The sequence below is a fragment of the Pelodiscus sinensis genome, chromosome 10 (assembly GCF_052426305.1).
Source record: "Pelodiscus sinensis isolate ZL-2025 chromosome 10, ASM5242630v1, whole genome shotgun sequence".
In the NCBI taxonomy this organism is placed as follows: domain Eukaryota; kingdom Metazoa; phylum Chordata; order Testudines; family Trionychidae; genus Pelodiscus; species Pelodiscus sinensis.
Window position 1 is genome coordinate 52,273,748 of NC_143061.1, and position 16,235 is coordinate 52,289,982.

Genomic DNA, 16,235 nt, shown 5'->3' on the forward strand with positions numbered 1-16,235 from the left:
CAGCGGCTGAGCTAGGCCAAGGAATAGAGAATCCTGCCAGCAAAAAGGGGTAGGATATGGAGGATGAGGGCTTGCTTTGGCTGCCACCACAGCTAACACCTGTTATATTTACTTTAAAATATGGGGAGGAGAAGAGAGGGAAAATGTATTTTAAGGTAAAATGAATATAGGGCTTTGTTCCTTTGATTATCAAAACCCAGCCATACACTGATCAGAGTTAGTGAATGGAATTGATAACACAAAAGACTCAACAAGTGAATCAGAACTTGATTTGAATAATCAGATTGCGCATCTCATTCCTTTACCTGGTGGCTCAGATTCCGTGTTAAAGAAAGTTAACAAGGGTTTGGCTTGTCTCATTTGGATCAAAAATCAGTTACACTCAACTAGGCCACGGTTGTCTTCTGAATAGATTTTCCAGACTGTGGTCTGAAGAGCTCTCTGTGCCATTCAAATGTTGTTCTATGTCCAGACATAGAAACCAATCATATAATATATTGTAACTAATATAAATTGTGATTCCCCATCACCACCAGTTTTTGCAAACAGTTTATGAATTAGTTTTGATTTCTGTTGTATTTGTAGTCAGTGTTTATAAAAAAACTCAAGTGAATACATTTCAGCTTCTTGTTTGTTATAGAAGTGGTTACAAATTTCTTTTGCTATGGAGATCACCACATTGAGATGGATGTGGTGTTTAATGAGGCAAAGCTGATACTGGTTTGCTTGAGACAGTGTTTTCTAAAGTCTGGGTTAACAGACAGCAACACATCAGATTACATTAAATTTTTTCTCTGCAGTGTAGTAACATTTTAAACACAAAGTTGTTTTACAACGCAATACAGCTTTTGTAACGAGTCTGAAATCTCATACTGTTTTTGTATTTTTTTTTCTCATGACCTTATAAATCACTGAAAAATATGCAGGAAATTCATATTGCTGTTAATAGGAAGTCCCTCTTAGGTTACCCTGAAAGCCGATGCCCATTGGTCTGCTCTAATAGCCTTCTTTTCTTTTTCCTCGTAGGAAATTTGCTACAGGATCCTATTGCCCCCACCAACTCCACGTGTCAGCATTATGTCTGCAAAACTTGTAAAGGCAAGAAAATGATGATGAAACCATCATGTAGTTGGTGTAAAGACTATGAGCAGTTTGAGGAAAATAAACAGTTGAGCATTCTAGTGAACTGCTATAAAAAACTGTGCGAATACATAACACAGACTCCATTGGCACGAGACATAATACAGGCTGTTGACTGTTCTTCGGATCTTTTGGCTTTGCTCAAAGATGGATCACCACTCCATGAAGACACAGAAAAAACTTCCGATGCAGCCATGCCTTTATGTTTGACACATTCCCCTTTACCTTCAACCTCAGAACATACTAATGATCCTCAAGCTAGTTTTTCCTCCATACCAGAAAACACACACAATATTGATATTAGAAGTTCTGTTATCAATGGGTTGCCCAATTGTAATGGGCTTTCAGTGGATAAACTTGGAGTAAACATGCCTTCTCCTGAACATACAAATACAATTGATGTGTGTAGTACTGGAGAATACATAAAAACTGAGGATATCTCTAGCAGTCTTCAACCTGTGTGTGACACAGTTTCTACTAGTGACTTGTGTGCATCAGGCATTGACATCTGCGGTTTCAGTGAAGATATAAAACCTGGTGGCTCACTATTGCTTAGTGTTGAGGAAGTTCTCCGAAGCTTAGAAACTGTTTCAGGCACTGAAGTCTGTGGTTCTGATTTGCAGCCCAGCTTGGAAGCCACTGTATCCAATGGTCCTTTTCTGCAGCTTTCTCCCCCACCTCTTAGCCATAATGTTTTCATGTCCACAGGTGCTTCTCCACATGGGATCTCCTGTACAGCAGCAACACCTAAGGTTGTTAAGTTAAACCGAAAACGATCTCGATCAGAAAGTGACAGCGAAAAGGTTCAGCCACTGCCCATTTCCAGCATTCTTTGTGGCCCAACGTTGGGAGCATCAGCACCAGTAACAGTGAAACAGGAAAATAAACTGTCTTTGCAGCCTGTGGCAACTGTACCCAATGGAGGCACTACTCCCAAAATAAGTAAAACTGTACTTCTGCCTAATAAAAGCATGAAAAAGACTCAAGAACATGCCCCCAAGAAATCTCACCCGAAAGCCAAACCAGGAATACTGAAAACAAAAGACAAAGCAAAAGAAAAAGTTGCTAGCAGTAATGTTATGCCAGGAAGTCCGACAAAAACTGTGTATAAAAAACCACAAGAAAAGAAAGGGTGTAAATGTGGTCGCGCCACCCAAAATCCAAGTGTTCTTACATGCCGTGGCCAACGTTGCCCTTGCTACTCTAACCGTAAAGCCTGCTTAGACTGTATATGCCGTGGATGCCAAAACTCATATATGGCTAATGGGGAGAAGAAGCTGGAAGCATTTGCAGTGCCAGAAAAAGCCTTAGAACAGACTAGGCTTACTTTGGGCATTAATGTGACAAGCATTGTGCGCAGTGCCAGCACAAGCACCAGTGTAATTAATGTGACAGGATCACCAGTAACTACATTTTTAGCTGCCAGTACACACGATGATAAAAGTTTGGATGAAGCTATAGACATGAGATATGACTGTTAAATCTTTTTTTTTCTTGGTCTTTTCCCTGCCCTTAGTAGGGGAACTGCTACAGTTTTAAGGCAGCTATGGTTCTGTTTAACTTGCCGAAGCTCCTGCATATAGATCACTTGTATCAAGTGTTTTTCATTGCTATGTTTTGTGTGTTAGTGTCTGGGAAATAGTTTGCAGATAATGGAGGAATTACCCTAAAACTATGTCTTTAGATCTCACAGCACCTCATAGTTTGAGATCACATGCTGATGTAAATGGTTTTAATACAAGATGACCTTTGGCAAGACACATATTAACCTTATTGTCCCAGTTAATGCTTTGTACACAATTAAAGCTTCCAATTAAATGTAAGGAAGTGTATCCAGTCAGTCCATCAAAATTGTGCTTGTTTATGATACGTGAAAGTAACTGCCAATTACACTGCCATAGGGCGTCAGTGTTGCTAGCAAATCACATCCCATTCATCTTGAAAATAGTTATTAACTAAGGAATACAGTGTTTGATTGACCCGTATTTTTTATCACAAACATTGGTTATCTAGAGCATGGAACTATTGCAAATCAGTAATTTCATGAAAAGAGAAGTTGTCCTTCACTGGAATTGGCTAAGAAGTAACAATACTAACAACTGCAGTAAGTAGTAAAGTGGCTGTCCCACGGATCCTGATTGAGCCTCTGTGTAATTGCTTTATTTGCTTTTTCTGAAAAAGGTAGATGTCTGACATATTTTATGTCATATGGCATAAACTCCATTCATCTTTGACATATTGCTGTTCATTTCATCATGAGAGAAAACAACTAATAAGCAAATACTTATATATACTTTACATATATAAATCTATTGATTTCAGTGGGAATCGCACGTAGTATTTGAGAACAATTTGACCCTAGGCCAAAAATATAAAAAATAAATCTGCTCTGGAATAAAATCTCTTGTTCCATTGGTGCCCTCCATACATCCTTGTTTATACAGCCTTTACTTGCCATTTTAAAATATGCATGAGTTAATAACACTCTACTGTGGATCTATTTACCCTAGGAAAATGGCCCATTGTTAATTGCTTCTCCTTAGTCAAGAAAGATAGGGTACATGGGATCAAATTATTCTCAGTACTCATTAAGTAAAGTATGCTGGATAGCTCATTTCCCCCCAATTGTTGATGCCCAGTTGGTGGATTTCCAGTTAATCTCTGAAAATAATGAAATAGTTTACAGAAGGCTTTTTGCATTTTGCACATTACAGCAGTTTTAAGTTTTTTATGCCATTTTTAAAAAGTCAGACTTCATGTTGCAGAGACATCTCATCTTTAAATGGCACAGCACAAATAAGAATAGTCTGACTAGCATTATTCTTCTAATTTAAAGGACAGATACTGTTATAACAGCATGTCTAAAGAGAAACAGTGCTAGAATTTTTCAAATTTCATTTTATGGCAGCCATATTTTTATTAATTAAATGAAACTTCCAATGAATTATGACATAATGTTGGATATATTTTGATTGTGCACAAAGCATGTACAATGAAGGTTACCTATCTAAGAAATAAGCAAAAACATTTTGGACACAAATCAAATGACACCACCTTTTGTTTTTGTAGTGTACCATGGTGTCATTTTCTGTGAACGTGGTCAGATAATTTTTTTGTTTTGTTTTGTATTCCCCCCCGTCTTTTTTGTGGGGTGGGGTAGGGTGGGGGGTTAAAGCCATAGGAAGAAAAATGTGATGTATGTGTCCAGTCTGTACTATTTTGTTTTTGTTTTGCAAGAAGAGTTGAAAAATATTTTTGATAACGAGAGTAAATGGTGGAAAATGCTTCTTAGTATTCTTGTCTTTATTTGCCAACCCAAGTACCTGAATTCTCTGTTTTTAACCCTCATGAGATTTAATGATGTCCTATTAAAACATATTTAGTTAAATTTGTATGTGATTTTGTGTGTTGATCAAGAGGATCCTACCCTTTTCTACTTTGGTGGTTTGACTTTGACCTACTCATGTAAATCTGTGTTTATTATTCCACTACATGTAAGTAAAGTAATCAAATGACAAACAGATTTTAGTGGAGATTGAGCAACATGGGTAGTTGCTTCTGAACACTTCCGCAAAGCTATTAAGTTTTGCTGAGATTATTGTTAGTACATTTATTTGTACTTTAAACTTTATACTTGAGTATACATTCCTGAATGTGGGAGTAGTTTTTAATTATTTATATTTTACTGTTGCATTAAGTGAGGTTCCAGTTGTTGGAGATTTAGGTGAAGTGTTTTTTGGAACCATTGATAGGAGATCCCTGAGCATTAATGTAACATTGCTAAATGGTAAATTCAGGTTGTTTTAAAAACAAGTTTCTTTTTATGCTACCACGTTCTTCAAATGTGTATTAAAATGTAAATAATTAATAAATGTTAGTTTTCTAATTCTATTTTGTAACTGCTGAGGGTACCAGTGTGGCATGTCTGGACGCTTTTTAGTTTTGGGGGAAAATTCTTTGCTTCTTCATAACTTAGTTAGCTTTTGTTTCTTTTTATTTTCTGCCTCCCATGTGTGTTGACAAGTAAATTAAGCAGTGGAAAAGGATTACAAGGTTGGAGAAGAGAACTGAAGTGAAATAATTGCATAGGTCCTGTCTTTCTAGTGCCATGTAAAGCAATCTGAATAGTAATTTAAATTATCTTTACCTTCATGTTGGCTGTGCTTTGGCTGTCTATACTAGTGAGTACCACAATTACTTAATACCACAAGCAGTGCTGCCCTCATGTAGTGGTGCAATAGCGGGAAACCTTGAAGTCTGCATTAGTGTAGACAGGACCACTTGGGACTACCTGGCATTTACTAAGTGTGCACGCCGTATCACCTCAGTTTTTCTGAAGTAATGTACTACTCTGCAAACTTTCTTCAAATTCTCTAGTTTCAGAACTGCGTCGGCTACAAAAGCTGGTGAAGGATGTCTATCAAAGATATTTCTGATGTAAGCTGCTTCTTAACTGAGAGCATGCTGCACAGGAAGATCAAAAACTTGCTTTCAAAATGCCCTTCTCTGGATCATGTAATATTATATTAACATTGTATTGTGATATGCTTGGGCTCTATTTACTTTAGGAAAATGGCTCATGGTAAGGTGCAGTTCATATGGTACAAAATTAATGTGGTTGTACACAGGTGTACCATCTGAATAAAAGAGTACAAATCCTTTTTCAAGGAATAGAAACTTTTAAACATTTTCCATGCCAAATTACTATTTATATATAAACAAGTATGTCCAAGTTGCAAGCACATCTAGTTTTGATGGACTTTAAATTTATTATTTTTATTGTATCAGCAGTACGCTTCATGTTTTGAAGAAACATGAAGAAAAATGGTCTTTGCCCCAATGGTCTTACATTTCTCTAATTGTAGACAGGCACCAAAAGGCTGAGAAACAATTAGATGAAATAGTAAGTTGATATGCACTGACATAATTCGGGCATTTGCAGGTCATGAAATTCTGTTGTTTAAATAACATCTGTTTTTCCACCTTGTAGTTGATACGTCAAAAGTGAGTTTTAAGAAGGATTAAAATGAGGTAAGAATGGCGGTTTCATAAATGGACAGTGGGAATATGTTACACCCTGAAGGGGCAGTGTGATGAGAAATGAGAATAGGAGAAGTTGAACAGTGCTTTCATTGCAGGGGGAGGAGAGGATGGGGTCTCATTATTGTGGGGCCCCAGCTTCTGATTTATTTTAAGTCTTTGGTGGGAGGGAGTGATGTGACTTCCTCTGTGTCTAGCAACAGTCAGATGTTGCTGGGAGAGCAAAGGCAGCAGGTGCTGCCACCCCATGGCTGGGGGAGCTGGAGTGCAGCAAGGGGACAGTCCAATTACAACCAGTCTTACTGCCCATGCTTGGCATTTCACTGATATATCCCAGGCTCCAACATCCTATTCTGCCTTCATCCAGGCAAGAATAAGAGGTGCTGTTTGGTGTCTTGGCCATCTGCTTGACAAGAATCAGCTTGCACTACTCCTCCAGCTGCAGGGCTGAAGAGGGAGAGAAGAGAAAGAGGGTCAGAGACTGGGCAAGCTGAGGAGATGGGAGGTCAGAGACTGGTTGAGTTGGAAGGAGAGGGGACCTGGAATCTACAAGGAGGAAAATGGACTGAGAACTGGTAGTAGCAAGTAGAAGGGATGCTATGGAAATGCAGACAGGGGAGTTAAGTGCGGGGAGCAGGCAAGGGCAAAAGGCAGGGGACATGCAGTTGTTAGGGGATGCAAGGGCAGAAGGTTGGAGGGATAAAGCAGGAGTTAACAGATAAAGTGGGTTAACAGATAAAGGATGAGGGGTCAGTTAGTGGTAGGGGTGGCATAAGGGCAGAAGAGGGAGGTAGAGGCAGAGAAGAGAAAAGCTCAGTTGTGAAACTGCGCTGACATCTCTCTCCAGGATCATCCACGTTTACTAAGGACCCTATTCATTATAATCTATCCCTGCTTTTTCCCCCAGAATTTGATCATTTGTAGATCAGAAAATGACGGAAGAATGCTCTGGCAGACTGAGTCCTGGATACAGGTTGTTGGAAATGAACTAGGCCTCTAAACATGTGAATGAGAAGTTTGATTTTGATGATTAGGATAATGGAACAACGTGGGCAGTGTGATCTAAGCGACAGTAAGGAAAAGATTTTTGGATAACACAAGGGGATATAATTGTTGATCCCAATGCTATGACACCTCCATAGAATGAAGTACTTTTACATTGAAAAACAAATACACCAATGCAAAGTAAAACAGCAAAAGTAAAACCACGACAAGCAATCTCTTTGCTATTAAGTCTTTAAATGCTGTAAACATTACCTAATTATAGAGTAAAAGGTTAAAATACGTACAGATTAAATTGCAATAATTGTTTATATATTTAATTCTTAAAGTAGTTTGTGCTCTTTATTAAAACTGTTAATTGCATAGATTTAACATACTGTGATTTTAAAAACAGCATATTTTTAAGGTGGCCTATACAAGTGGTACCCTCAGTCAAACAAGCATGAGAGCCTGACATACAGTGTGCTCATTATCGGTTCTGTTGACACCAGCTATGGCAACCTGAGCTATTTGGTACCAGGGTCTTTTCTGGCACTGTAGTAGTTCTGGTATAGAATCATAGAATTATAGGGCTGGAAGAGATCTCAGGAGGTCATCGAGTCCAGCCCTCTACCCAAAGCAGGACCAACCCCAGTTCAGTCATACTAGCCAGGGCTTTGTCAAGCCGAGACTTAAAAACCTCTAGAGATGGAGATTCCACTACTTCTCTAGGTAACCCATTCCAGTACTTCCCCACCCTCCTAGTGAAATAGTTTTTCTTAATATCCAACCTAGACCTCTCCCACTGTAACTTGAGACCATTGCTCCTTGTTCTGCCATCTGTCACCACTGAGCAGATCCTCTCTCCATCCTCTTTGGAACCTCCCTTCAGGAAGTTGAAGGCTGCTATCAAATCCCCCTCACTCTTCTCTTCTGCAGACTAAATAAGCCCAAATCCCTCAGCCTCTCCTCATAGGTCATGTGCTCCAACCCCCCAGTCATTTTGGTTGTCCTCCCCTGGACCCTCTCCAATGCGTCCATATCATTTCTATAGTGGGGGGCCCAGAATTGGACACAGTACTCCAGATGTGGCCTCACCAGAGCCAAATAAAGGGGAATAATCACTTCTCTAGATCTGCTGGCAGTGCTCCTCCTAATGCAACCTAATATTCCATTTGCCTTCTTGGCTACAAGGGCACACTGTTGACTCATATTCAGCTTCTCATTCACTGTAATCCCCTGGTCCTTTTCTGCCAAACTGCTACTTAGCCATTCAGTCCCCAGCCTGTAACAGTGTTTGGGATTCTTCCGTCCTAAGTGGAGGACTCTACACTTGTCCTTGTTGAACCTCATCAGATTTCTTTTGGCGCAATCCTCTAATTTGTCTAGGTCATTCTGGACCCTATCCCTGCCCTTCAACATATCTACCTCTCCCCCTAGCTTAGTGTCATCTGCAAACTTGCTGAGGGTGCAATCTGTCCCCTCATCCAGGTCATTAATAAAGATGTTGAACAAATCCGGCCCTAGAACCGATCCTTGTACTCTGCTAGAAACCGACCGCCAACCTGACATCAAGCCGTTGATCACTACCCGTTGGGCCCAACAGTCTAGCCAGCCTTCTATCCATCTTACAGTCCATTTATCCAATCCATATTTCCTTAAGTTGCTGGCAAGAATATTGTGGGAGACCGTATCAAAAGTTTTGCTAAAGTCAAAATATATCACATCCACTGACTTTCCCATATCCACAGAGCCAGTTACCTCATCATGGAAGCTAATCAGATTGGTCAGGCATGACTTGCCCTTGGTGACTCCATGTTCACTATTCCTGATCACCTTACCCTCTTCCAAGTGCTTCAAAATGGAATCCTTGAGGATCTCCTCCATGATTTTTCCAGGGACTGATGTAAGGTTGATGGGTCTGTAGTTCCCTGAATTGTCCTCCTTCCCATCTTTAAAGATGTGCACTACATTTGCCTTTTTCCAATCATCTGGGATCTCTCCTGATCTCCGCGAGTTTTCAAAGATAATGGCCAAAGTCTCTGCAATAACATTTTCCAACTCCTTCAGTACCCTCGAAAGCATTAAACCTAGACCCATGGATTTGTGTATGTCTAGCTTTTCTAAATAGTTCTTAATCTGTTCTTTCCCCACTAAGGGTTGTCAACCTCCTTCCCATACTGCATTGCCTAGTGCATTAATCTGGGAGCTGACCTTGTCTGTGAAGACTGAGACAAAGAAAGCATTGAGTACTTCAGCTTCTCCCACGTCATCTGTCACTAGGTTGTCTTCCTCATCCAGTAAGGGCCCTACACCCTCCTCGATCACCCTCTTATTGCTAACATGCCTGTAGAAACCTTTGTTACTCTTCACATCCCTTGCTATCTGTAATTCCAACTGTGCTTTTGCCTTCCTGATAATCCCCCTGCAGTTTCAAGTAATATATTTATACTCCTCCCTAGTCATCTGTCCAAGTTTCCACTTCTTGTAAGCTTCCTTTTAGTGTTTAAGCTCACCAAGGATTTCCCCAATAAGCCAATCTGGTCGCCTACCATATTTGCTTTCAATACTGTGCATCGGGATGGCTTCTTCCTGTGCTTTCAATAAGGCTTCTTTAAAATACTGCCAGCTCTCCTGGACTCCTTTCCCCTTTATGTTAGCAACCCAGGGAATCCTGCCCATCAGTTCTCTGAGGGAGTCAGTCTGCTTTTCTGAAGTCCAGGGTGTGTATTTTGCGACTCTCCTTTCTTCCTTTTGTCGGGATCCTGAAATCTACCATCTCATGATCACTGGTTCCCAAGTTGCCAACCACATCTACTTCCCCTACTGGTTCCTCCCTGTTTGTGAGCAGCAGGTCAAGCTGTGCATGGTCCCTGGTTGGTTCCTTCAGCACTTGTACCAGAAAGTTATCCCCAACATTCTTCAAAAACATCCTGGTTTTAGCTACAAACTAATCAGGAAAGAGATCTTGGCATCATCGTGGCTAGTTCTCTGAAGACGTCCAGGCAAACAGGATGTTAGGAATAATTGAAAAAGGGATAGAGAATAAGATGGAGAATATCTTATTGCCCTTACATAAATCCATGGTATGCCCACGTCTTGAATACTGCGTACAGATGTGGTCTCCTCATTTGAAAAAAGATAAACTGACATTAGAAAAGGTTCAGAGAAGGGCAACTAAAATGATTAGGGGTTTGGAAGAGGTCCCATATGCGGAGAGATTAAAGAGACTGGGACTTTTCAGCTTGGAAAAGAGGAGACCAAGGGGGGATATGATAGAGGTCTATAAAATCATGAGTGGTGTGGAGAAAGTGAATAAAGAAAAGTTATTTACTAGTTCCCATAATACAAGAGCTAGGGGCTACCAAAAGGAAACTAATGGGCAGCAGATTTAAAACAAATAAAAGCAAGTTCTTCTTCACACAGCGCATAGTCAATCTGTGGAACTCCTCGCCTGAGGAGGTTGTGCAGGCTAGGACTATAACAGGGTTTAAAAGAGAACTAGATAAATTCATGGAGGTTAAGTCCATAAATGGCTATTAGCCAGTATGGGTAAGGAGTGGTGTCCCTAGCCTCTGTTTCTCAGAGGGTGGAGATGGATGGCAGGAGAGAGATCGCTTGAGCGTTACTTGTTTGATTCACTCCCTCTGGGACTCCTGGCTTTGGCCACTGTCGGCAGACAGAGTACTGGGCTGGATGGACTTTTGGTCTGACCCAGTATGCCATTCTTATGTTCCTGGATTGTCTGTGTACTGATATATTGATCTCCCAACAGATGTCAGAGTGATTAAAGTCCCCCATGAGAACCAGGGCCTGTGATCTGGAAGCATTCTCTTAGTTGTCTGAAGAAAGCCTTGTCTACCTCATCCACCTGATCCGGCAGTTTATAGTAGACACCCTTGTTGCTTCCACCTCTAAACTTAACCCATAGACCCCCAACAGGCTTTTCTCCCTCTATATATACTGGAGCTCTGAGCAATCATACTGCTCTGTTACATACAGTGCAACTCCTTTTCTCCCCTGCTTGTTCTTCCTGAACAGTTTATACCCTTCCATGACAGTGCTCCAGTCATGTGAGTCATCCCACCAAGTCTCCGTTATTCCAATCAAATCATATTTCTCTGACTAGGTCAGGGCTTCTAATTCTTCCTATATTTGAAGGACATTTTGATGTTGGAAGATCCAGAGTTGTCTTTGTCAGGTGCCGAGCATCTCTGAGTATCAAGATCTCAGTCTCTAAGTAACCATTCAACCTCATTGCCCCCATGTGGAGGAAAAGGACTCCCAGTCAGCCTTGTCAATTTCTGAGGCGTATTCTCCCACACATATCTTTGGGAATTTGCCTTTTTTGCAGAGAGGATCTTGCTCCAATGTTGGTGGAACCTGCTTTCTTATTGGACCCTCACAATGGCCATATTGGGACCTGTGGGCTGCCTATTGACAGCAATTTAACAGTCCATCATCCCTCAAAGAGGCTGGAGTTTCACATTATTCTTGGAGTGCTGTCAGTGCAGGTGCTCTACTTCAGGTGTTGGTACATCCTAGTGCTGTCGATCAGAGGCTTACAGTAGCAGTGTCCGAATAGGACACACATGTAGTAACCATCTTGCAGTGCCATTGGTGCTGCTTGTGACACACATATGACCTGGGCTCTCTATTTCCTTCTCAGCTGTTATCAGCTGAAGATGGAGCTCTAACAGTGTTACCACTTTTCCCTAAAAACATTAGCAACATGAGTTTCAGGGGGTAGCCAAGTTCGTCTGTACAGGATAAACTTTAAAAACAACTAATGGTCTGGTAGCACTTTATAGACTAACAAAACATGTAGATGGTATCATGAGCTTTCGTGGGCACAGCCCACTTCTTCAGAAAGTCCGGTCATCTGAAGAAGTGGGCTGTGCCCACGAAAGCTCATGATACCATCTACATGTTTTGTTAATCTATAAAGTGCTACCAGACCATTAGAAACATAGTTTAATTAGATTGAAAGTTGTTGTTAATTTATCACAAAGTTATAGTTTATTGGAAAAAAGTTTTATATTGTTAGCACCTTTACGGGGGATGGTTACTGTTAAGATGCCTGGTTACTCAAAATTCATACACTTCAGCTCCTGCCCCAAAGCTATGCCCATTTTAGATGGGTGCTCATTGTGTGTATTCTATCTGAGTGAGGGGCATATCCCTCCTACTGCATACATTTGAAAGCGAGAGCCCACCTAATAGGGTTCTGTGGTTAAAAATGATCTTAATGGAGAAATCACCACAGTCAGACAAGCAAATTGCTTCTCCGGACACTCCTCCAAATGGGGAAGGGAGATGTACCCCCTAAAAGACCAAGAAAAGAGGGCTCAGACTTCTTCACAATGAGCATTGCAAATACAAAGGTGGACTCCTGCCAGGTTGTGACCCCAGATGCTGAAATATGCTCCCATAAGCATTTTTTGGCACACCAGGCACTTCCAGCACTACTGAGATCCAAGCAAAGGAAAGGCAGTTGAGGCACAGACAAAGACATGTCTCCACAGCGCCGAGTTCACCAGCATGGGACTCTGCACCGAGCATCTCCTCAGGCATCATGACTCCACCCTCAGCACCAACAACGCAGAGGGCTTCAATGGAGAAAAATACATCAGCACCATCTGCACCGACTGAACAGTCACAGCATCAGTCGGCACAGATGCCAGCATGGACAAGAGCAGCAGACCCCAGAGCACCAACAGACCGGACATTGGCTCTGATACGGTCTTTGATATACCGGAAAGACTTTGTGATATCAGCACTGCATGCGCCAATAGTCCAATACAACGAGGGCTCCTCAACAGGCTACAGAGGACATCCCACCCATGGAGGCTCAGGATTAGGAGAGAACATACAAATTAATACAGACCAAGAAACTACATCTTCTTTCTACTTCCCCAGAAGAGGCTATTATGCATCAACTGCCCACTTTGGTGGATGATTTTAAGAGTTTCAGAAACTGTTTAAGGAGGTTGCTCACAGCTAGGACATCCCACCTGTGGAGATGCTGAGAAATCAGCACAAGCTGGTACAAATACTGCAATAAGTATTTACTTCCGAGATCGCTTTTCATCTCAACAATGCAATCTTGTATCCAGTAGAGACCATTTGGCAGTCACCAGCCTCAATTCCACAAACATGTAAAAGGATTGATAGAAAGTACTATGAACCCTCGCAATCGGCAGACTTTCTCTTTGCATATCTGCCCCCAACTTCTTAGTAGTCGATGCTTGAATCAACTCTTCAAGCAACCAGAGTTCAAATCACACCACAGGAGAAAAAACATGAGACTAGATCTATTTGGGCATGAAGTATATTCTTCAGGTACCCTAATATTCAAAATGGCCAAATATTCTGCATTATTGGTAAAATAAGGCTATAATAACTATGGGAAACTTAGCTCGTTCACAGCAGAGTTCCCTGAGGAGAGTGTCACAATTTCAAGCATCATCAGTGGAAGTCAACTGATAGCCAAAACAGCCAAAAGTCACTAGCCACTACAGATATGGCAGCCAAGGACCACAGCTATAGTAATGTGCCAGGCATCCTGACTACAGATCTTGAGTATACTCAAGGGCCTACAGAAAAAGATAGAATATTTACCTTTCAATCCAGAAAAGCTTTTCTCAAAGAAAACTGACACTAGAGGTTGGCAACAACAATGCTCCAGCTTTGACAAATGCCCCAATCACAGGTGCTGACATTCCCAGACAGCTCCTCCAAACCACAGTTTTGAAAAGTTGGTCAAGAATTTGTCTCCCTCACCAGACAGCACCTGTGCCCAATCCATCCCCAATTTTCAGTCATTTAACTTAGCCCTTTTATCACATCTCGGTGTCAATAACATTGGACCAATGGGGTTAAAATGATTCCAGTTGAGATATACTATCCCCTTGTGCTTCCAGACCACCTACCCTCCGCCTTCCCTATCTCTACAGGGACACATTTCACAAACGTGTTACAACAAAGAATAGACCTTCTACCACTAAGTGTCATAGAAAATATTGTCACAATTCAAAGGGAAGGGATTCTATTCACATTATTTCCTGACCCAGAAGAAGAACAGGGGATGGAGACCTATCTTGAACCTAAGAAAGGTCAAGTTTGTACACTTGCAAATATTCAAAATAGTTACATTGGGCACAGTTCTCCCAGTGCTCCAACAGGAGAACTAGTTTTCAGCCTTTGACCTCGGAGATACTTATTTTCATATCACTATTCATCCCTTGCAGAGGAAATGTCTGCAGGAACACTTCCAGTACAGAGTATTCAGCCTATCTATTGCACCAAGAGTTTTCTCCCAAGCCCAATCTGTGGTTGCGGTATATCTAATGCAAACAGGGAATTATGATCTTCCCTTACCTGGACGATTACCTTCTCAGAGGCCAAACTCGACAAGAAACTATGGACATAGTCTGGATCACCATTTCACTATTCCAGGAGTTAGGGTTACAAATAAATGAATGGAAATCAATTGTAATCCTGGTCCAACATCTAGGCTTCATTGGGGCACATCTTGATACCATAGTAGCCAAGGCATCCCTGCCCCTAGCCAGATTCACCACTCTTACAAACCTTCTCTCAGAGGCACAAGCCAGTCCCCAAATAGGGGCTTGCATGGTCCAACAACTACCAGGACACTTGGCAGCCACAACATTCATGGTGCAACATGCAAGAATGGTTAAGCCTAGTATAGGAACACATACCCAGCAAACAACCTACACAAATTACTCTCAGTACCACTCACTGTCCTGGATGCTTTACAGTGGTAGACAAGAACACAATACTTTTTTATGGGTATCCTGTTCCAACAGGAACCCTCATTGACTGTGATCACCACAGATGCTTCACTGATAGGGTGGGGCACACACATAAATTAACATACGATTCAAGGCAAACAGTCTCAAGTGGAGATTGTTACACATTAACTTATTAGAGCTGTCTGCAATGCTGACAGGCATTTCCTACCTCATATAAAGAACAAGTCCATTCTCATCATTACTGACAATGTTGCATGCATGTTTTACATCAACTTCCAAGGAGGAGCTCATTCACACTTTCATGGCTTCACTGCATAGCAACTATGGATCTGGTACATACAACACAACATAAGCTTCACAGTATGCTATCTACCCAGCCATCCGAATGCAATGGTGGACACACTCACCTGATACTTCTCCCAAAGCTACAAAATGGGGGTGAATGGTGAGGTTCTGAGATCAATCTTCAACCATTGGGGCATTCCCATTATCCACTTGTTTGCATCTCTAGTGAACCACAAATGCACAGGTTTCTGTTCGCAAGCAGGATTGTTGCCATGATCACTGGGCATCACTATCAAATGTGAGGCATAACTCATTTAGGTGTTTCCACCAATTCCACTGATATCATACACAAGATACAAACAGACAGGGTCAAAGTTATTTGCATAGTCTTGATATGGCCCAAACATGGTACCGTTGCATGATGAACATGGCACCTCACGAGTTCTCCCTTGCCATCCAGATCTGCTGTCTCAGCATAATGATCATACTCTTCATCCAAACCTGGAGATACTCTACCTACAAGCATGTCTCCTGCATGGTTCCATAATAATGAACTAATCTACTCAGAACAAGTTAAACACATTTTGTTAAACACCAGGAAGTTGACCACATTTAATACTCACGTTTAGAAATGGAAGAGGTTCTCTGCATGGTGTCAAGACATTTGATGATCTCTACCACACCACTACCATTAGTCTTGGAACACCTACTGGAGTTGAAAAGTTCAGGTTTAGCAAGGAGCTTGATCAAAGTCCATCTTGTGGTCATTTCTGCATTCCATCAGAATATGGATGGAACCTCAACATTTGTGCAAACTACAAAATGCTTCTACAATCCCCATAATTCTAGGAGCAATGAGCAAGATCAGGCAGAAGGCCATAATGATTCTCATAGTGGTCAAGACAAGCTTGGTACCTTGATCTTCTTCAACACCCTGTGGGTGCTCCACCTGCCCTCTACTTCAGAGTTTGCAGTAGGGACTTTGTGATAGAAAAGGAACTGGTGGGCTTG

General features: G+C 41.4%; 1 protein-coding gene across 1 annotated transcript in view; it reads left to right on the forward strand.

Moving 5' to 3' along the window:
- The window catches only part of MSL2 (MSL complex subunit 2), a 35,245-nt gene extending 27,842 nt beyond the window's left edge, over positions 1 to 7,403 (forward strand). Inside the window, exon 2 of the mRNA XM_075937378.2 lies at positions 1,027 to 7,403. Within this exon, the coding sequence (XP_075793493.2) occupies positions 1,027 to 2,621 (1,595 nt within the window). The 3' untranslated portion in view covers positions 2,622 to 7,403. The remainder of the gene's footprint in view (positions 1 to 1,026) is intronic.
- Positions 7,404 to 16,235: the final 8,832 nt, after the last annotated feature.